The sequence below is a fragment of the Muscardinus avellanarius genome (assembly GCF_963383645.1).
Source record: "Muscardinus avellanarius genome assembly, chromosome: 18".
In the NCBI taxonomy this organism is placed as follows: Eukaryota; Metazoa; Chordata; class Mammalia; order Rodentia; family Gliridae; genus Muscardinus; species Muscardinus avellanarius.
In genome coordinates, this window is record NC_137804.1 from 18781441 (window position 1) to 18804784 (window position 23344).

The 23344-nt window shown below is 41.3% G+C and overlaps 1 protein-coding gene across 2 annotated transcripts in view; it reads left to right on the plus strand.

The window, feature by feature from the left end:
- Positions 1 to 23344, plus strand: part of ZNF385D (zinc finger protein 385D) — a gene marked incomplete at both ends in the record, with an annotated part of 986415 nt that overhangs the window by 632616 nt on the left and 330455 nt on the right. The window contains one exon of one of the 2 annotated variants that reach the window (XM_080715615.1): positions 3046 to 3109. The exons of the other annotated variant lie outside the window; for it this stretch is intronic. Within the exon in view, the coding sequence (XP_080571741.1) occupies positions 3046 to 3109 (64 nt within the window). Of the gene's footprint in view, positions 1 to 3045; positions 3110 to 23344 lie in introns of those variants that run through there. 2 annotated transcript variants of the gene reach the window in all.

Here is a 23344-nt window from a genome sequence, read left to right on the forward strand (position 1 = left end):
ATTTGTGATATTAAGCCCATCTACCTTCCTGTACCTCAGTTGGTTAGACAAAAGACATATATGAAAGTATCTTATAACTAGAAAATGCCATGCAAATGTATGGGTGTTATTAATTAATGACATACACAGTCCTTTCCAATCTCCTGTTTAAACTCCCTTCTCAATGCCTGTGCCTTCCAACTACAGGAAGTCAAGTGGACCAAAAACTCTAATATTGAACTACAGTGCCCCCTAGCCCTCGTAGGAGGTCAAGGCAGCTGATTGATGTCATGAATAAGCTCAACCACAGATGGTTCCTCTGCCTGAAGGGAGAGCCATTAATTGTACATTTGGACAATTTCCATCTGTCCAAAAGGAAAAAAAAAAAAACATTTAGGTTTTATTTTCCTCAGCATTTGCCTGCAACATTGTTTTTATTTTTAATTTTTAAAAGGAGTGAAGAAAAAAGACCCTTTGCTACTTAAACTTTCCTCCATCAAATTGCTTTAAATGAAGGCTATTTCTAAAAGAGCCGAACTAGATTTATCTTCAGGTTTGTTGTAAATCCAATTTGTATTTGGTTCTTTATTCACATTTGCCAAATATTTTGTGATCTACTGTGAGAGCAGGACCCACTCACATTACTCTTCTCTCAGAGTGAAAACAAGGTGTCTGCAAGATTGTACAAAAAGCTGTCATGGTGAGCCTCTGGCCCTAGTTCCAAAACCTATTAAACCCATCAATAGATACAGAATCGTTTAAGGAAATATCATTGAATACATTAATAAAAATGTAGAACTTTTTGGTAACATGGTTTATAAAAGCCTAGATTAAAAAAAATCAGTTGCTTCCTTCCAGAGACTGCCATTTTTTCTCCCACTCTTATTTTTTATGGATATCTTTATGTTTAAATAGTTCAGGAGGTAAATTGGGTTCCAAAACGATGAATCTTTTGGGAACAGAACTTGCTGTATGGATTTATTTTCCATGCTGAGCATTTAAGTAATAATCAGCATGGCTTTGAGAGATTTCTTTCTAACACCCTTTTTCTGTGTAAGATAGGACTGCAATTCCTTATACCATTGGAGGAGCCAGAGACTTTGCTAAGCTTTCTAAAGGATTCATCTCAAATTGTGTATGTGTTCGCGTATGTGCGTGTGTATGGTTGTATCATATCTGTGACAAGTCTTGAATTATGACACGATCTTAATGCCTTTCAAGATGAATATTTCTCCCCTTTAGGGGGTCAAAAATCCGTTCAGCCTCTTTGTGTTTTCTAAATACCTACCAAGGGAGGCAGCGTCTGCAATGTGTGAAGCTTGTTGACTCTAACACCAAATATTTCTCTTTACATTTCTCTATCAACCTAACTCAGGGGACTCAAGAAATTAAAAAAAAAAAAAAAAAAAAAAAAAAAGACTTGACCAGCAAGTGTTTTTCTGCCATTAGATCACTTCTAAGACCAATACTACCTTAGCAATGGTCCCTTGAGTACCTCTTCTTCCTCTCATGAATAAACATCACAAACAATAACAACAACAAACCCAAGCTCAAAGCGAAAAGATTGCAGCACAGAGCACCATCTCTCCTCTTGCTGCCTTTCCAACTTGGCAGGGAAAGCTACATTTTGGCGAGGGTCATGACATTCTCAGGAGGGGCGAGGTTTAAGTGTTGTCTAATCCCACATTCGGGGCAGAATTCGCTTTTCCAGGTCCCCTCTCTGCACGCCAGGGTGAATTCCCCCAGCCAGCACGGAGGCTCCAGGATGGATCTGCGACCCTTCTCTCTTTAAGAGAGCCTTGGCGCGCCCCGCACTCCGCCCCCTCCCAAGTGTCTGGGCTGGTCCTAGCTCCCCAAGAGAGCCATGGTTGGTCCAGGCAGGCAGTCGGAGCACCTCGTGGAGAGGCTGCTCATCGCGGGTGGGGTGAGGTGGGGCGGAGGGGGGGGGTCTGTTTGTAGTACTCCAGTCCTGATGTCACAGGCTCGCGGACAAGGACATCAGAAGGAGGAGTCGGATTACAGTAAGGATGGGCAGCACAGCCGGCAGCCCGGGCGCACCCTGCAGCCGCCCGGGGCCGTAGCCCTGGCCAGGCAGCCTGCGCGGCGAGGCGCTCGGCACTCACAGCTCTCCAAGCCCGCCGGGGACCTTGTGGCCGACTGTAGCATGCCAGGGCTCTGCTCGGCGCCGCAGCCTGGCTCGCGAGCTGATGCTGAAGGCGCCGCGGTGGGCTCCCAGCTGTCCGCTTAATGAGACACATAATGTATTTTGGTGAGTGTTCCCTCTGCGATGCAATTCTGGGGTTACCTGTCTCGCTGCATCAGACAGACCAGCCCTTAGAAAAATATCTATATGTATCGGCAACGGGAAGGATCCTGCCGGTGCACCCTTTAAAAGCTCCCTTTGTGCCTCAATCAATCGGGGCTGTTCCCAGTGGATGCGTTTAAGTTGGAAAAGAAAAGAGGCGAGAGTGGGGTGAGCGAGGGAGGATAAACTTTGCCTGGATCCCTCGGGCAGCGTGAAGTTGGCTTTTTCCAGCTAGGTGAAGAGGGAGAAATGGTGTGCGGCGTGGGAAGTCATGGGCCAACTTAAAGGAACCTGAAACAAAGTTCCTATACAATCGATGCAGCGAACCCGTAGTCAGTAGGAACGACGTCTCAATAAGCATTTGGTTTTTGCTAATTCTCCCGCAGAGGAGGGAAGCTTTCTGGGAAGCACGGGCTGAGCAGCTCCTCCACACCATCGCGATGCTCCCTCTAGCTCAGCCTAGCGCAGGATGCCAATTCTTTTAAACCTTTAGAGGTCTTGGAGCTGTTTAATATTTGTGCCTTTTAGTTTTGTGCCGCGGTAGAAGCCTCCTTCCCCTGGGGTCTCCAGCCGGAGCTGAGCTGCCTGCATTTTCCGGAGGCATGTGGAGGCTGGGATCTGGGCACTCTAAGTGGGCTGGGAGCTGTATGTGTGCACTGTAAGGCTGCAACTTGCTGCAGGAGAAGCGGACAGGAGCCCTTCACTAAATAAGAAGAGACCAAGGGTCAGGACTGTCTTAGCCCTTCCTCCTCTCTGAAGTTATGCTTTCCTTCTGTAAGTCCCATCCGGCGTCATCATTTAAGGGCATCTATCTGATATTAAAAGGTTTGTGAGAAGGGGCAGGGGGGGAAGAGGGCACCAAGTATGGTTTAAATGTATACCATTTATGTTCAATAAAAAAATAAAAAAAAGGTTTGTGAGAGTGACTGAAGAGGGAGGGGACAGAGGACCATTCTAAGATGCAAACGCTCTGGTTGATTTCTTTGCTTTAAACGTTAAGTCTGGCGTCTCCACTCAGAGGGAAGAGGTATTTAGCTGTACTTGGGCTTCAGGCACAAATGAGTTTGTTGGGTATTTCGGGATGTGCTGTTTGTTTTGTTTTGTTTTTCTCGAGCCTTTGAAACATTTAAAAAAGTAGGGAAGGAACCCGGGTTGCACGAGCTAAATACCTTTAGTCGTCTTGACAGCAGTTTTGATTTCCCTCTAATTTGTGTCCTATTGGAAGAGACGGCTTAAAATAACCAAAATGGATTTGAAAAGAAAAGATCCTCATTTCCCAGCCGAATTTAAGCAGGTTCCGGAGTTAAGCGGCGCCTCCTTCATAGGAGTAGCGATGAAGGTGGAAAGCTTGTTTGTAGACAACTAATGGGATAGCATTTATCAGGCATGCATTTTTGATTAGTGGAAAAGCTTGCAAAGATAATATGTTCCTTGGACAGAATTCGGCATCTATAATGATATTGATGGGCACCAAAGAAGATTACAATTTCATTTTAAGTTTTCAGGCTCTTGCAAAAATTCTGAATGTGACTGTGATAAGGAGGTAGAGCTAGTCAGAGGAGCAGTAGAGGCTAGAGGTCCTGGTCTGAGGCCGTCCGGGTTGTTGGGAATTATGGTGTGGCTGTTGGGGGAATGGTCACTAGGCTAGCTCATGCTGTTTTCTGTGCTGTGGTCCAGCTGTCTTGTAAAGCAGGGTGATTCACTGGGTAATTAGTTGCATTGTGTAATGCAAGTTTTTAATAGTACAAATTGAAATGTGATGTCCTACTTACTTCTGATGAGACTCTACTCTTTGAAAGGCTAGGCTAAAGTCGCCCTGTGTGTCAGGAACCTGGTCCAGTCTCACATCCACTCTGGCTTGAGATGTGTTTTCCTATTCCTGCAGGAAATCATGTGTGTGGAGGAATGCCATTTCTTTCGGGTGACACTCCGCGGCCCCTCACTCGAGCTACTAGACACCAGAACTCCGGGAGCCCAAGTAGCTTTAATAAAATGTGTTGTACAAGAGCAAGGGCAAAAGGAAGTGAGCGTAATGCCCTGGGCATGTTTAAATCCAACAGCATTCTAGGGTCTGCAACCCTCTACGGCTTTGTATGTGTGCTCATGTGAGTGTATATGTGTGTGTGTGTGTGCATGCACATGTGTGTATGCTCATGAATATGAGTATGTGTGTATGCATATTTATGTGTGTATGTGTGTTCATCTACAAATTTATCTCTTTTGGGTAATTTTGTTTTTTAAAAAAAACTGTTTTCACTTTGCAAATTGGTTGACCATTACTTTTCATCATCTTTCAACAGCAAATGTTTTATCAGGTCAGGGAGAATATGCCAGAAAGCCGGGCTGCCTGTTTGGGCTTTCTGGTGATTTCTGGGGATGGGGTAGAGGTGTCATGAGTCTTTTTTTGTGTCCCCAGCAGGGAGTGATGGAGAGCATGGTAATGCTGTGGTACCAGGCGAATTGATATAGAAGCAGGATATTTACCTCCCTTATAAATAAACTGATTTGTCAGGCCTTGCCCCCTTCAGATGGAGCTGAAGAATCTTTGCTGGAATAGGTTGCCTCAGCCTATCTGTTCCTCTTTAAGCCTCTGTCCCTTAAGGGACTGGGCAATCAGACCCTGTCTTGGCTTAGCTGGAGTAACTGTGTGCGTGCATGCGTGCGTGCGTGTGTGTGTGTGTGTGTGTATGTGTGTGTGTGTGTGTGTGTGTGTGTGTGTGTGTGTGTGCATACAAGTTGGTAGGCTATATAATATTTCCAGTTCTTAAGGACAGCTCGTGTTTTGAGTGTGCTTGTCTCAGCCTCGCAAGACTAATGGACCCCTTTAATGACTTAAGCCCCACTCTTACCTCTCATTGGGATTTTTAGTGCCTTGTTTTCAATAATTGTTCCTTTGCACTCACTGAGCAGTGATTTAAGAGTTTGCTGTTCAGTCACCGTGGATACTTTTGTTACTTATTCCATCAATCTTGCATTCATTACATGGAATTAAAGATAAGGGTCAAGGAAGAAAAAGAAGCAGGGAAAATCCCAATCAGCAACCCAAGGGGGATTTACTCGCTAAGCTAAGCAAGGGGAAAATAAGAAATTTTCAGGAAGTCGTCTGCCCCACCTCCATAAATATTTTACATAGTTAAAAATCACATGTGTGAAGGATGAATAGCCATTAATAATTTATCCAGAAATAACAGTGAGGCAGCCAGGAGATGTCTCTCCAGGTTAAGGAAGGGGAGGCTATGGGTGGTTTTCAGGACGGCCTGAGGAGCTGCCCGGTTCCAGGTGAGGTAGAAGTGTGCTGGCCCGAAGGGCAGGTCCTGTGCTTGAATGCATCCCGACAGGGCGCAGCGCCTGGCCGCAGGTTGTAACTGCGCATTGTCTCCAGCTCTGCTCATCATACATCTTAGTCTTCACCTCTTTCCCTCCTGGCTTAACACTTTTCCCTGCCACTGGAGTGGTGAGTGGCTGCCAACAACATCAGTGTCCTGTGGCTGACTGAAGAGGTGCCTGCCTGCCTGTTCATCATCAGGGCAGAAGACCAGAATCTGGCTGTCCCTAGGAAATTCTGTGTGGTTGAAACTCAGTGTTTTTAGGTCTGGATCAACTGGATAGAGACTATGGAAGCCTGCAGCCCAGAGGTGACTGGGGCTCGCTCCATGAGTCTATCCTGCAGAACCAAATGATACAACTTCAACCGGCAGCACACAAGAGAGACAAATATTAGTGCTCGCTCTAAATGTTACTATTAATGGCATATTAATTAAACCTAGAGAAAAGGGCAAGCAAAATTTAGAAAGTGTGAATGAGCCATTCAAGTTCAACCTAGTGTTAATTGGGAATCAGCTGTCTCCTTTCAAATGCTTAAGAAAAGTGGGAAAAATACTTGGTGGTGTGCCTATCATAATAGAACCTGTTTCATGGAGGAAGCTTTGAATTGCACAGCAGAATTTTATTCCCTTGCCTCTAACAGACATGCTTGTGCAGTCTTAGGAAGGACTTTGGATTCCCCATGGGATGCTTAGGACAGTCTCAAGTCAGCGTTTACACTTGGGCTGTGTGGCCAGACCATCAGGTTTCACCTCCAAAGCAGTATAGGAGAAACGCAGCTTAATGGCAAGGTTATGAGGACGGAAGAAAAGATCAGGGAACAGCCAGCAGCAGAGAAAAGCATTCCTCTTTTTTAGGTTGTTCAGTGGAAACATTTAACTCCTTCTAATTGGTTTGTAGTGAGCAATCAGTTCTGGGGAATTGGAGCCACTGGAGGCTTTCAATACATCCAGTAGGGGTTTCTGTCTCTCCTCTGCCTGACCAGGGGAGAGAACGATTTAGGAACGAAGTTGGATGTTCAGATAACACGCCCTGAAACTTGGGTATTATCATCATTGTGCTTTATCTCAAATGAATCTCAAGAACGTGCAGTGAATTACTAGTATGTAATGGACGGAAAATGTCACAGGTGAATACTGTCAGAGAACCTGAAATCTAAGAGAACTTTAAAACCATAAAATTTTCTCCCTTTACACAGTTCATTCCTCTTTCAAACTTATTTGAGGTTCTTATTTTTAAAAAGCCAAATTCTGAATTTGATCAATATGCTCATAACTCAGATTCTTTACTACAACCTCAAATTTTGAACAAATTTTCTTTTCTTTTAAGGACCTCCTTGGTTGCTGTAATTATATGGAAATGAGATGAGTTTATTTAAGGGATAAGCTCCAAAATTCATGAGATAATGAGGATTCACAAAGTTACCCTTATGTGGGTGGCATAATTGTTCCAAAAAAAGAAAAAAAAAATCTAAATTAGTGGTTTCCGACTTCCATTCTTGAAGACTTGGCCACAGCTGCTTTGACTGAAGCCTCCCTTAATAAGAGGCAATGCGTTGGTTAGTGTGCAGTGAGTTGTGTGTGTGTTTAACTCTGGCATGTCAAACAGTGCGTTATCCTATAGATACCCTTAAAGTATTCCTTATCCACAGTTTTTATATGTTTCTGAGCCTTTTCACATCATTTTAACTCTAACACTCAAATACTGATTTTTAGATGAATTTTTTAGTATTTTTGAGCACAGTGGGCCTTCAAGTTTCACAACTATTATGCATATTCTAGGTTTCAAAAATCAACCCCAAAGAATAATTCTCCCAGGTTCTTCCTGCCTAAGAAAGAGTGTTACTTCTATAAGCAGAAGCCCATTTCTACTTTGACCTTGAGGAAGGGATGTTTCTATTTGTATTACACTATGAAAAACATGTCAGGAAACAAGAGGTCACAGTGGCCGCCCTCTTTTCTGCCTGTCTCTCCTTAAAGAAGCCATTACATATCATTTCCCACAAAGATTAGTTTTGTAACAGAATTTCACACATGATTAGCGGCATTAAGGGAAAAATACAACATAAGAAGTGGATAGAAATACCAAAGCTTAAAGTGGCTGAGATCATGCTTGAACGAAACTGCTAGCGTTGAAAAGAAGAAGCAGCTTTGCTTGGCCACGGTGTTAAAATCATTATGAAGCAGCTAGAAGTCAGCCCTCATTGAACCCCAGGTTTGCACAGCCTTTAAAATGGATGGAATTTCCATGACCCCGCCCCCCACCCCTTCTAAAACCTCAAATGCACTTGAAGCCCTACCAAAGGGCTGGAGGGAATTCAGGGGACCCCTTCCTCTTTCTTATCCATCTTTCAGTTGTCTCTTTTTTGCCCACTTGCAATATCTTGTTTCTGTAAAATGAGAGGAAAGAGAAAAGCAACATAGCCAAGGTCAGCAGTGTCAGGACAGATGCCCAGAGGCAATGCTGTCTCACCAAAGCACTGAACCTGGTGGGAGATGGGGTGTTGCAGGAGTGAGGGTAGGACTGGTGGGCACCTGAGAGTTTTAAATAGATGAATGTTGTCTCATCTGTATCCTTAGCTCCCTGTCCAGTGCTGGATGTATGAGATTGAAAGAGTACTGGAAATCAGAGAGGAAGGAAATCCACTTCCTCAACTCATCCCTTGAGGCCAATGTTCCCTATAAAACTCCTACTTTTGCATTGGCAAGAGCAATAATCCCTTTTGCTTCTGAAACATTATTAGTTGCCTTTAAAAAATTTTTTTTCTAATCCAAAGAAGTAAGTATTAGTCCTTTGAAATTAGATCATAAATTACGTGTAATAGACCACATGATCTTTTTCCTGTTTCTTTCATCATAGGACCCTGAAGTATGAAGAAATATGCAAACTCTATACAATATTAAGATCTATTTGTAATGTTGGAAGAACACCTAACATCATCACAGAAGATGCTAAAATTCTTCTTTGTAATCACCCACTAGTTCACAGTTTCATGGAACTGGCATTTTCTCAGCCCTCATCCTGAGCCTAGGAGCAGCAGAGAAAGACACTATGCAGTAGTGGCTAAAAATGCCCTCAAAAGTCACCAGTTTTGAAGGTTATCACTTGATAACCGTCAAGGTTATCAAGGAGAAAACAGAGTTAAAATTGTTATTCATAGTTACTTTTTAAATGTGTGTGTGTGTGTGTGTGTGTGTGTGTGTGTGTGTGTGGGTGATTTTCTCATGTATTCTGCTGATGAGGTAAAGTACTTGTGGCTATTGTTCTGAGGATGAAAACACAATAATGAATGCATATATACTTCAGTAAACTCAATCTCTTGCACTTGTAGCAATTTGTGTTTTTTACAAAATGTATAAACGTTATGGCTTCGTTTTGTCCTCAAAATGACCCATTGCAGAAGGTAGGCAAAATGCAGTTATTCCTATTTTTAGATGAGGAATTCAAGTCTCAGATGATTGAAACAGCTTTTTCAAGGTCGCACAGTTAGTCAGTGCTCAGGCACAGTACTTCTGAGATTCACTGTAATGCCTTTGCAACAGAGTGTAGGGGCTTGGCAATATTTTTATGAAGTTATTTGTAATAGTAATGCTAGAAAAATATTCCAAATAATGGTTAAAGAAATGAGTCTGAATGAGATCTGGAACTATAGATATGTTTGTGTTTTCATTTTGGAGAGTAAAATTAATAACACAGGTCTGAACCTAGCTCAACAGTGTGGGGTTTTTTTTTCTGCTTTTTTTGCATCACATAATTAATAATTAGATTAAATATTAATTAGGAAGAATGAGCTAATATTATGAACTGAATATTTGTGCTCCATCCAAAATTATATATTGAACAAATCAGTGTGTGGAAGCCCTAGCTTTTAATGATGGTATTAGGGAGTGATATTTTGGATATTTTATTTCTTTGTAAAAGAATAATAATGACGTTCCTTACTATTCTTTCTTTTTATTTATTTTTCTAATGGTGCAGTGAAAATATACATCGCGATGAGATGCACAGTGATACCTGTGTATATGCAGACAATACCACTTGCTTTGCTTCCCTCCCTCCCATCCGCCTTCCTCCGCCTTTTCCTGCCCTGTACAGGACACTAAGAATCATGCTGGTCCTCTTTTATATGCACATAAAATTATCTGGTCTATTTCCCTTCCTTAACCTGCCTTTTTCCTACCCTTGTCCTACCCCAATGCCCTTTCACTCTTCCATGGGTCTTTCTCCTCCTGTTCATGAGGTTCCTTTTCTTTCTTATTTTCTCTCTAGCTTTCACATACGAAAGAAAACATGGGGCCCTTGATGTTCTGAGTCTGGCTGATCTCAGTTAACATAATATCGTCCAGTCCCATCCATTTCCCTCCTGCAAATGGCCTCCTTTTATTCTTCTCTATGGCTGAGTAAAACTCCATTGGGTGTATATACTATACTTTCTCCATCCATTCATCTGTTGACGGGCACCTAGGCTGGTTGGCTCCATAACTTGGGTACTTCAAGTTGTGCTGCTATCCATGTGGGTATACATGTGCCACTATGGCTCTCACAGTTCTATTTTGAGGACTGAAATATACAATGGATAGAAAAGTGCCTAGCACTAGGAAGTATATGGGAAGTCGTCAGTTAAGTTTAATTATGATTATTATTTGCTTTCATCTAACCCATGTGCAAATATGTAAAAATGGAGAAAAGTAATTTTGTCTATTGAAGTTAAACCAGGAAATAGGAACCATGCTAAGTCATTCAAATACAGGAACTTTAATGGCTTTGATTTGTTATGTGGGTGATGGGGGAGCTGAGAAGCTGCATGGGGCATGGTAAGGTCATCCAGAGCATGGAGAAACAGCAAGAAACTGGTGAGTATAAATGAAGAGACAGGACAGAGTCCTGGAGGCCAAGGCCCTGGCCTTCTGGGAGGAACTGAAATCTTGGCAGGCGTAAGAATATGAAGCAAGGAGGAGACCCAGCCTCAGCCTTAGAGACAGACAGGAAAATGAGCTGGCTCCTCCCTTTCTCTCATCCTCCAAAATATTGCTCCATCTCTCATGGGTATAATGGAACCAGAGGCCAACTGGCAAGGCATCCTGGGTAACTCACCCTGCAAATGTCAGCCACACCAGGGCAAGGATGGGGTCTCAGAGTCTCAGGGCAAACAGGCCGAGGACCTGCAGGAGATCTGACAGCTCACCCAGCTAGTGTTGCAAATAAGGGAGTCTTTCTGCAAAGACATCTCAGGTTTTATTGAGAGTCTAACTGGGAAGCTACAATTGAGGGGGAAAGAAGTATGGGTGAAAAACTTTTGGCAACCCCCACCAGTTCAAGTATCTACTTTGTCACTTTCCAGTAGTATAGCATTTGACAATTTAGTAAATCTCTCTCTCTCTCTCTCTCTCTCTCTCTCTCTCTCTCTCTGCATTATTATTTTTTTCTTATGGCACTGGGGATTGGACACAGGGCATTCTACCTCCAAGCCATACCCCAGCAGCCCGTTTTATGTTTTGATTTGCAACAGGATCTGACTAAGTTGCTGAGAGTCTAAGCAGCTGACCTGGTCTTGAACCTATGATTCTCCCATTTTAGCCTCCCAAGTACTGGGATTACAAGCATCTGCCACCATGACTGGCTCTCCGTTTTTTGTTGTTTTTTTTTTCTCTCTTATTTTTACAATGTGTTAAAGAATCTACCTGGTGATGATGTTCGATGAGATTTGAATACAAGCATCATAACTTTAAAAGCACTGCATAAATGGGCCTCGTGGTGAAGAGGCAGGGGAAAAAACAAGTTAAGAAAGAGAAGAGAGGACTTTGGAACATAACAACATTGGAAATAAATGTCCAGTGACACCGCTCAGGATTCCAGCAGAGACTTGTGCAGGGAAGAAAGGAGCATTGGGTTACTTCCTCAAAATGGCCCTTGCATTGTAGCTGTAAATGGACCACAGGGGCCACATAATCTGCTCTTTGTTATGGTTCTGGAACAAAGAAGAAATCTCAGAGGTCCAGGGAGAGGAGAGCCAGGGAGCAGGGAGGGGACCCTGGAATTCCAAGCCAGGTCTTCTTTCGTCTGCAACTCTCTGATGGGGAAAGATACATTGAAAGCCAAGAGACTTTATTAATAGTTGCTCGGGAAGGGAAGTGGGATTTGGTATTGATTTTTATCTACTCCTCATGTGTTGCTGAACTTCAAGAGATGGGTTTCTTTGGCTGACTTTACCTAACATAAAAAAAAAAAAATTAAGGCAAAACATTCTGCCCTTTTTGTATGGGATTATTGGCATCTCTCTGGAAGCCTGCTTGTAAAGCCCCGTGACAGTTCATAACTTACGGTGCCCTTGTTTTGGGGCAACATGGTGTTAACTGCTGGGAGGCATCTCCCTTGCCGTGTGCAATATGGACGGCGCTGATTACCACCAGGTGTTTTAATTAGCTGCCCTGAGGAATGGCAAAGTTCTGTGGGGATTCTTAGGATTCATGTCCGGAGGAAGATTTACCATTTAGAAGGTACATTTGAAGGCAGATTGCTTGCTTTAGAAACACGTTTTCCTTTAAATAAGCAATGTGGGTTCCTCAATACTAACCTTTTAGGCAATTATTTTGGGGTTTTTTTTGGCACTGTTGTCTAGTTTTTCCTTAGTATCAAATCTCTTGTTAAGTAAGGGCAGTTTGTGTGTGTGTGTGTGTGTGTGTGTGTGTGTGTGTGTGTGTGTGTGTTTAGAACTCAAAGCACAAGCTTTATAGGCCTCTTGTTTTTCTTAGAAAAATCTCAGCTCCCTTTTGTACACTGCCTAGGGGCTGACAGGTGATGTGCCCCCTGCCCAGGGAAGAGGAATTTAACATAGGTGAATGCTCCTCTGTGCCACCTGAGCATGAGTCTTAGGAGGAAGATCCATGGACCTAAATCCTGGGTGAATGAAAGAATCACCTGGATGATTTTGACATACTGCTCATAGCAAAGCCTTATCCTGAGGTGCAGTAAAGTCCAAATCTTTGGTGATGGAGCCAGGCATCTGTACTTTCTTTAAAGCCTTCAGTTGGCTGCAGGACAGCCAGTAGGGAGAACCACTGAGACGGGTGACGTCAACCATCTGACAGAGAGCATCCCGAGGTGTGCCCCAGATCAGCTGGCAGCAGTTGGCAGGGTCAGAATTGTAGTCCAGCTCAGACTGAGGTCCAAGCCTGGATTCTTTCCCCCAGACCACATTACCTCCTCTCAGGAATATCAGTCTGTGTGTGGCGTGAAGGTTGGACCTGATGATAAACTCCCTGGTGGTGCTCCACACTGGCTTCCAGAGTGAAAGTCCCCAAAGCATGGGATCCCCTTCTTTCTACTTGGGACCCTCAATAGAGCTGAATCCCCCCTCCCAAAGGCTTTTATTTTACTAGCTGATTCAGGATCATAGTGCTATAATTCTGGAAAGGATGTTAGAACTGTGCTTCTCCAGATGTAATGTTCCTGCATACCACTTGAGTATCCTATTAGAAGCAAATCCTGATTCAGTGGAGCTCAAGTGTGGCCCAGGATTCTGGCTTTCTAATAAGCTTCCAGACCACATTCAGGCTTCTGGTCTACCCTCCCTCCCACTTTGAGTAGTAAGGCTTTAGAGATCACTTTCCCTGCTTTTTGTAAACATGAGAAACCAGGTCCAATTCTTCACTCTGTCTTTTGGTTTTTATTCTATAAGATACTGATAATTTCATGTTGAGTTCCCATCGCAGGGACCAACCATCCCATTTTGCCTGGGATTGACTGGGTCCCACTGATGTGAAGACTTCAGTGTTAAAACTGAGAGCATTTCCTACAAACTGGGATGGGTTGGTCACAGTAGTCCCAATGGACTGAAGAGTGGGCAGAAGATGGGCCAATAATTTGATCTCCTCGAGCCTCAGTTCCCCCTCTCTGTGAAGCCAGAATATTAAATGATACCTCCATAGAATAAGCATGAGAATTAAATTAAACAGCATTTGACTGGAGACAGTTTCATGACGTTCACTCTCATTAAATGTTGGCAGTGGCTAAAGCCACTTACTCACAAGCCTGACTCAGCACCCATCTCCATTACCGCAAAGAAGAAACACCCCAATGACCAAGTGCAGGTGGACATGGATCATCTTCCCAGCAGCATCTCTGCATAGAGCCGACAGCTTCTAAGTGACCAGCTGCCCATGACGATGTGCCGGTCAAGCTGGAGCGAAGTCCTCATTGGCTCAGTGTACAGTTTGCCCACCCCAAACATCATTTTGTTTGCTGTTTAGGGAAAGAAAGGTCTGGCGAAAGCTCTGTCATGTTGGGACACTCCAAACTGGCCCCTGGTGTTCCTGTCGACCTTGTTTATCCATTAGCATTTCTCTGGGCTCTGTAACAACTGATGGCTACGGCTAATGACCTGCCCTCCATCTCCTGACCCGTCATCACGCTAACAATCGATACCCTTAAAACAATCCACTCACAGACAAGGCAGCACCTCCATCACAGCTTCTGCTAAAAATGCCTCCTAGAACGGAAAGCAGAAAGACGTTTAACTCACATGCTGCTGAGCATGGAGCCTTGGATGAAGACGCCAGATTCATTAATGGCCTTTGAATGAGATGCCACGCTCTGGCGCTCTCTGACACAAGTGACTTTTTAATAGCGACCCGAGACTCCACTCTCTCCTGCTCAATTGGCTAGTGTTGAGTGAACGAGGCTGGCTTTGCCAGTCCTTACCTACAAAAGTGAACTCACCCACCTCCTGTCAAATGCCAGCCACTTCTCAGAGCATTTATTCTGCCAAATAGAGACTAGTGTGGGAGAGGTAGCGCGTGCTTTTGTTTTTCTATTATGACTGCTAAGTGGGGCAGCTATGAGCAGCAGATTATTCCACAGTAGGGGTTACCTGGGCCAAACTGCTGCTGGATTGTGTCTTACACAAGGAAACAAATGACCAAGCGGAAGCAATTCTTGCTCTCTTGAGCATCCAATCCGACTGCAGAAAAGGCCCAGCGACATCACTCTTTTGCTAACGACCATTGTCGAGGTAAAGCTGGGAGATTTTTGACTCTGTTCTCATCCTTGCTTAATGGAGTCATATCCTGTTCCATTCTGAAAGGGGTGATAAAATAAATGGAGTCCAAGTACCCATTCCACAGACAGGGAAACAGGCCAAGTGATTATCAAATGCATGTATCGGGGCTGGAGCTGGTGGCACAGACTTGGGTGTGGTAATCCCAGTTCTTGGGAGGCTGAGATAGGAGGATCTCAGGTTCAAGACCAGCCTCAGCAGTTCATTGAGACTCTCAGCAACCTAGCAAGACCCTCTTTCAAAGTAAAAAAATAAGAAAGGCTGGGAGTGTAGCTTCAGAGGTTGAATGTCCCTAGGTTCTATCCCCAGCACCATTAAAAAAAAAAAAAGAAGAAGAAAAGCACTTATCTGGCTATCATCAGTACTTCAACTAAATATGATTTTCAAAGTCCTGAACTCGTGGTGGACATTGGATTTGCATTGAGTCTCAGCATTTGAATCAGTTAACACAGATAATAGTGGCAATTCCCCTTGCCTACCAAGGCAGAGCTGTAACTACTCATAATAGCTAGGTTTTAGTAAATACCAAGTCTCTTCCAGCCACTTTCTTAAGAGTGTCCTCTCAATCAGTTCTCACAACTGTAATGAAAGAACAATCACTACTCCTATTTTACAGGTGGGGAGACTCAGGCACGGAGGGGTTAAGTAATCAGAGTCAGCTGAGTGGCCAGGCTGGGTGACACTTACCAAGGCTGCTTCCTTGGTAGCATGGGCCTTCCCTCCATATTATTTGGGTGGTCTTAATTAAAACAAAATCAAGAAGCCCTCTGAACAGTGGTCTCACAGTTCAAACAGAGCAGAAGCTTTTTAAGAAAGAGATGATCAACACGTAAACAAATGTACAAACTAAACTCCCCTCCATTTTTTTAACCAGGCAGCCACCTGGTGTTGGAGGAGCCTCGGGCTGACATCAGGGATAGATCCATGGTCCACTCCAGAAACTCTGCACAGGGACAGGAAATAAAAAAATAAAATAAAATAATCGTTCATGGACCATGCAGCACCAATCCCAGTCATTCCCCTATGTTGTGGCTCGTAATGCTAATCACAGTGATAGCAATGCTTGCTAAGTACCTGGAGGTGTGCCTGAGAGAGGGACCACGCTCTTCCCAATGAAGCAGCAGATTCGTTTCTCGCTGTGTTCCTCCTGCATGATGGGCCACGTGAGGAATGATATTCTTAATATCACAAAAGAATATGAATTTCTTTTAGACCCTCAGAGCATCAAATTCAGAAAGACAGGATTCTTCCTATGCCCACTCTCAGAATATTTTTGTACTTTTTCAAAAGTAATACATGTTTAGTTTTAAAATTTCATAGTATAGAAGTACAATTAATTAAAATTAAATCTTCCTTCCTTTACTAGTGCATCTTGTTGCGTTTAGAAGACTAAATTTTATGGAGCAGTGGAGGAACACACCCCTGCCTTGCTTGTCAGGACAATGCAAGCATACTAAGTGTCTTGTTTTTGCAGATTGCAATGTTTATCTTTTTTTTTTTTTTTGGTGTTACTGGGGTTCCTGGAAACCCTTCTACCTCCGGGCTACACTCCCAGACACCTACTTTTTATATTTTTATTTGCAAACAGGGTCTCTTAAGCCAGTGAGGCCAGCTTCAAACCTGTGCAATCCTCCTGTCTCCACCTCCCAAGCGCAGGGATCACAAGCATCTGCCACCATGCCCCACGTTTGTTTATCTTATATTGATGTTTCTCATTCTTTTTATTTTATGATTACATAGTATTCTAGTTCATAATTCTAATTATGGCTTACTTTATTCTCCCTTTTAAAAGAAAAAAAGGGTTTTCATTTTTTTTACTAGTAAAAACAATATCATTGTGAATACAAGATTCTTTGTGCGTGTGGACTATTCTATCCATAGGGTAAATTCTTAGAGGATTGCTGATGCAAGGCTGACTTAATTCTCCTGGGTACTCCAAAGCATCTTTTGGAAAATTTTTATTGATCAATTTCTACTTGTATTGTTATCATTAAGTGTAGAATTAAGTACCTTCAACTTGGTGAATCATTTATTGGAAAACTGCCTTGAAGACCTCATAGAGTAGGGATTTTCAGAGGAAACAGCATGAAGTATCTTCCAATATTTTTGTCCTTAGATACCTCTCCCCAATCTGTTTCTTTATTTTATTTCTAATAAAGCTAAATAAAATAAATAGCTAATTGTATATGAATGCTAAATTTCCTACTTAAAAAAATCAATTGTGCTATAAAATTGCAAGACACCCTGTGCTTTAGGAATATATATAAACTGGGCATTGGTGTGCACACTTGGGAGGCTGAGACAGGAGTGCCACAGGTTCTAGACCAGCCTCGGTAATTTAGTGACACCCTCAGTCACTTAATGAGACCCTGTTTGAAAATAAACAGGGCTAAAAAAATAGTGTTGATGCAATAGAAAAAAAAAAGTACCTGTTAAGTGAAATTTTGTCTTACATCTTTACAACTAGATGGCTCATCCTTGAAACATTTCTTAAGTCAGTTAAATCTAAAGCCAAACATAGCCCCACATACGGTTTTAAGTTTCATTCTTTCAGAGCCTGTGGCGTTAAAAGGTACACACACCTTTGTATCATTCCATATTTTAGTGGTGATGTCTTCTGCATCTAATACCATATCCTTTTACTTTTTTAACATCTTTATTTAGCATGCCTTAGGCTCCAAAATAATCAGGAATGTCTATAGCATGTCTGTATAGTGAAGATGGCACATTTATTAAGAAATAAAATCTCCGTTATTATGGCCATCGTCTATGAGCTTTTTAGCTATTTACAAGTACAAATTTGTTTACTCCTTAAAGCAATGCTATTGTTTTAATGAGCCAGATGTGATTGTTTCCATTTCACAACAGACAAAAAAGAAGCTCCCAAGGTTACGTTTCTTGTCCAAGGTCAAAGAGTTTTAAAATGGCAGGAACTGATTCAAAGGAGACGTTTCTGAGTAGCTATCTTATGTAACAAAGTGTTTACACTATGCTTTGATATTTCCTGTTGAGTACACACTCTTAAGCCACCTCTGAGTAATCTTGGTGTAGGAGACATTGACACAAAGAGGAAATACTCACATTCCTGTCCCTTTCTGCCAAAGGATCTTAAAAGACCACAGCAATCCCTGTTAAGGTATGCACATGCTTAAAGCCTTACCTACAATACAGCACAGACCCTGCATGGGCAGGAAGGGGAAGTCAGCTTCGCCTTTCTTTGGATAGATGTCCAATATTACCTGTCGTTTCTCTGGACCATGCCTAGCTGTTTCTATTGATGCCAAGGCAAAGACAATTAAGTGAAGAAAATCAGTAAATCACTTTAATGATATACTAATTAGAAATGTTATGTAGAAATCACAGTCTTGTGTCCTAATTTAAGTCCTCTGTCCATTTAACCATAAAGTTCTTCCCCATCTTAGCTATCATGTAAGCCTACGTAATATGGAATAGAGGAAACCGTATATAGACAGCAGCTGGAACTTCATCTGACACACTTATTTTTAAGGAAATTTCCCTAATTGACCTCACCTTATCCTTTTATTTTATTTTAATTATTATGCTAAAGATTGTGCCCATGAGCATTCTCTTTCCAAGCTACATCGCCAGACCTTTCTATTTGTAATTAATAAAGTAAGTAAGTAATGTCTTTATTTATTATTGGTACTGGGGATTGGATTCAACCCAGAGTGAGTCTACCTCTGAGCTAAGTTGCTGAGGCTGGTCTTGAACCTACAATTCTACTGTGTCAGCCTTCCAATACTGAGATTACAAGCCTGTGTCACCATGTCTATCTTTTTTTTTTTTTTAAAACAGTCTATCTTTCTGAGGTTCTGAGGTTCACCACTAAGTTGGTGAAGCTGGCCTTGAACCTATGATCCTCCTGCCTCAGACTCCCAGGTACTGGGATTACAGGCATGCTCCACTACACCCAGCTTCTTCACCTTATATTTTAGGTGAGAAAAAGAAAGATAAGTAGATATAATTGTCTAGCCCAAATAAACAGACATGGGCTGGAGCTGCCTAGAACTTAGGTTCTTCCCAGAACCATTTGTTATCCTAGCGGCACAGAGAACAGTGAGTGTTCATTGCTATGATCTTCTTCACAACAAATCTAGCAGGTAACTATTGTCCTTCTCATTTTGTGGATGAAGAGACCTTCCCATCATTAAACAGAAAGAGGAGGGGGCAAATGGTTGAATCTGTGCTTCTGGGACCTAGAGCTCCAGTTTGCCATTATTTGCACTGGGTTTGAACCTGTGTGGATCCTTGCACTTTGCAGGGTTTAAAGGAATTCCAAGAGCTTGCCCAGCCCCCAGATTCTCCCATCCTCCAGTAGCTGTGGGGTGGATAAAAGGGTGGAACTCGTTGGAGCAATAAATCACTGCAGCCCACAGGAGTCCCAAAGGCACGATCAAGCCTCCCCCGCTCCATTCTTCACTGTCAGCAGCGTACATCATTTATCTCCAGCGTGAACTGCTATAATCGTCCCTAATGAGTTTCCTGACTTGTTTCTGTTATGCTTCCAACTCAACCAACACTGTGCTATCCCAGGCAGAGTTATAGACATGATACACCCACCCCCTGGCACATATATACTTAAAGGTTTGCAATAATTTTTATTTTCCTGATATGTGAGATCCAAATGTCTTACCCAAGTGTGCAGTAAAGCCCACCTTCTAGCCCCAATTTACTTGACAATTTTATTTTTTACAAAACTCCCTTTATCTTATTCTATGTTCTGGCCCTGCTGAACAACTCCTTGGTTCTGAGCATTCACAGTCCTTGATTCCAGTTTTTCTTATTACTTGGTCTGTAGTGGGTTTTGGCACTTCCCCGAGAAATCTAAGCATGCTCTTTTTCCATTCTTGGTTTCTGATGTCTTTAGACACTTTATAAATAAGATATAAATCTCACATATTAATCAGGAAGACCCACCACAAATGCATCTCCTTTAGGAATATCCTTGATAGGGGTAATTGCTGTTTTTTTTGAATTTCCATATATACTATTTCCCAAAGCTATCTGAGCAAAAGCCTGGGGGGGTTGAAAAGTTCTAGGTTCCATTTCCTGTATCCACCATAGTTTTGTAAATGTCTATACACACAATGGAACTCTACTCAGCCATTAAGAAGGACAAAACTATGTCGTTTGCAGAAAAATGGACTGAACTAGAGAACATTATGCTAAGCAAGATTAGCCAATCTTGGAAAGTGAAGGGTGGTATGTTTTCACCCTTATGTGCAAGATAAAAACAAAAAAGACTTCAGACAAACAAGGAGAGATACTAGAAGAATAAAGGGACAGGATTTGGGGGAGGTAAAAGGGGAGATTTGATGATGGAAATAGTTCAAATAATGCTATGTTTATATATGAATTTGTCAATGACAATTTTAACATGTATGGGGGCGAGTGGCATGGGATCCTGTGGGAAACACACCAACTGCTGTGTGGATGCTTGTTTCTATCTCTCTGAACATCACCATGATATATAATTACAATGCACCAAAAATTTAGAAAACATTCTTACCTATTTCCTTGTGGAGCTCTTTGTTGAATCAGAACCCCATGGATATAGCCCAGGAATTAATATTTTCAAAAACTTCCCCCAAATTGAATATCACAAGACTGTTGGCTCTCCATAACGTAAACTATAAATGTAATGCAGATGCACTTTCAAGACTAATAGGATTTGACTTTGAATGAGATAAACAGATACTACAATTTGTCTGAAAGCAGAAATGTTAGTGAATTCTCCAGGAAGTTATGACAGAGGAGGAATCTGACAGGGGAAGCTTATACTAAAATATATCATAAAGCTATGATAATTAAATATGTGGGTCCCGAAGGATAGGCAACAGAAATAGACTAGACTATCAAGAAGAAAACATTAGTGCTTTAATGACTGAAATTAGGCTATTATAAAAAGACATTTTAATCAATTGGTTAAAACATAAAGTATTAAATAAATGTTTTGGGTACTACTAGATAAACATTTAGAAAAATAAATAAGCATAATTGATTCTTATTCCACTTCTTATACCAGAATAAATTGCAGGTTGAACAAAGGTTTCAACAGAAGCATTGGAGGCAAAGATATTTAAATGAAAACAAGGGCAAACAAATTTTTACATTTAGAGAAGAACTCCCCTTTTAATTGGGGCACAAAATAAATATTTTAAAGGAGAAAAATGACAAATTTAACAACCAAAACCTAATAACTTGTGCTTTGGAAAAATAATCCTAAACTAAAAAAAAGGACAAAACTGAAAACCATTATTTGTTAGACCATTATCAAATAAATGGCTAAATTTTTTAATTATTAAAGAACTTATAAAATCAATAAGAAACAACAAATAACTATGATAAATCACTGAATTGTATGAACAAACATTGACAAACTTCTTGTAAAGGGTCTATGAAAGAGGTAAAGATCCAGAATAGCAAATAAAATTTTGAAGGAAGAGAGCTGGAATACTGACATCATCCTATTTCAAACTCTGTGCTTTTATAAGGTGCTCATAATCAAGACAGTGTGGTATTGGTGAAAGAAAGAATAAGCAGGAGATCAGTGTAGCGGAGTAGAGAGCCCAGATATAGATCCATGTGGATGGAGAAGACTGATCTTTGTCAGAAGAAATACAATAGAGAAAAGATAATTGTTTTCAAAAATGGTGTTGGAACAAGTAGGCATCCATGTCCAAAAACACAAAAACAAAAACTGGACCTAGATCTCAGACCTCTCCTAAGTATTAACACAAAATTGTATCATAGACCTAATTAAGATGGAAACTATAAAACTCCGAGTTGATAATGTAAGAGAAAACCTAGAAGTCCTCGAGTGTAGTGAAGATTTTTAAATTACAACATCAAAAGCTTGGTATATATACTGTCATAGACTTGTAACCCCAGTACTTGGGTGGCTGAAGCAGGAGGATCATGGGTTCAAGGACAACCTTAGCAAGTAGTGAGACTCTCATCAATTTAGGGAGACCATGCTTCAAAATAAAAATAAAATAGGGCTGGTGTATAGTTCATAGGTAAAATCCTCCTGGATTCAATCCCCAGTACACACACACACACACACACACACACACACACACACACACACACACCTTTGTTTATGAAAGAAAAACAACTGAGAGGCTGAACTTCATTTAAATGGAAATGTTCTGCATTACCAAAGATACTATCAAAAGGCTGAGAAGTTATGTCACAGCTCTGGGGGAAAATATTCCCAAAAGACTTATCTAATGAAGAACTATCATTCAAAAGAACTCTTTAAACTCAAGAATAAGAAAACAATCTGACAAAAAAAAAAGAGCCAAAGGCATTTAAAAAAGAAGATAGAAAGAGGGAAAGTAGTCAGAGAACAAGAACCTTCACATCATATGCAATCAGGGAATTCAAAGTACAGTGACGAGATTCCACTGCCCACCTATCAGAACTGTCAAAGAGCCACAACTCAGACAAGATCGGAAACTCACATTCACTCTTGGGAATACAAGTAGGTATAGGTTCTGTGGAAGATAATTTGACTCTTTATCAAAAAGCTAAATAATGGGACATATATGTATATATGTGTATATATATGCACATATACACATGTACACATATATACATGTACATATACACATACATATACACGTGTATACAAATACATATATGTATACGTGTGTGTATGTATGCGTGTATATATAAGCATATATGTATAATGTATATATGTATATATGCATATGTATACATAGATACATACATACATATATATCTTTCACTTACCAGATTGGCAAAATTTTAAGATATGAGTGTGGGAAGGGGCCATTGTTTTTCACCATTGTGTAAAGAAAATGCAGTTTTGGGAATTCTGTACAATGTGATTTGATAATAATTACATAACTATAACTATATATATATATATATATATATATATATATTTTTTTTTTTTTTTAGATAAGTCCTCATTGCCCTAGCAAGCAGTTTGCTAGGGATATTCCATTTATTTCCCCCCAAAATACTCAGACATATCACTAATGGTGGTAAATACAAGGTTATTTTTTAAGTACAAACTGAAAACAGAAAATGAACATCAGTGAGAAGAGCATTAGATGAAATTATTGTGTCTCCAAAATGTGAAAAGAGTGTGCTGCTATGATAAATGATTTAAAAAAAAATCTGTATGTTGTGGCATGAAAAAAAATCTGGAATATAAAGAACAAGGCTCAGAGAGTAAAGAAAGAAATCCTCAGAGAACAAATATTTAAGGCTCCTTAATAGCTATACTGATATAACCATCCGTATTTTCCAATAAAAGTTAAGAACACAAGCTGGGCGTGGTGGTACACACCTGCAATCCCAGTACTTGGGAGACTTATAAAGGAGGATCTCAGGTTTGCCACCAGCCTCAGCAACTTAACAAGCCCTCTGCAACTTAGTGAAACCCTATTTCCAAATAAAAAATAAAAAGAGCCGGGCGTGGTGGCATACACTTGTAATCCCAGTACTTGGGAGGCTGAGACAGGAGGATCACGCAGCCTCAAAGCCAGCCTCAGCTACTTAGTGAAGCTCTCAGCAACTTAGTAAGACCCTGTTTCTAAATAAAGAAATATATAAAATAGGTCAGGGAGTGTAGCCCAAAGGTAGAAGGCCCCTGAGTTCCATCCCCAGTACCACACACACACACA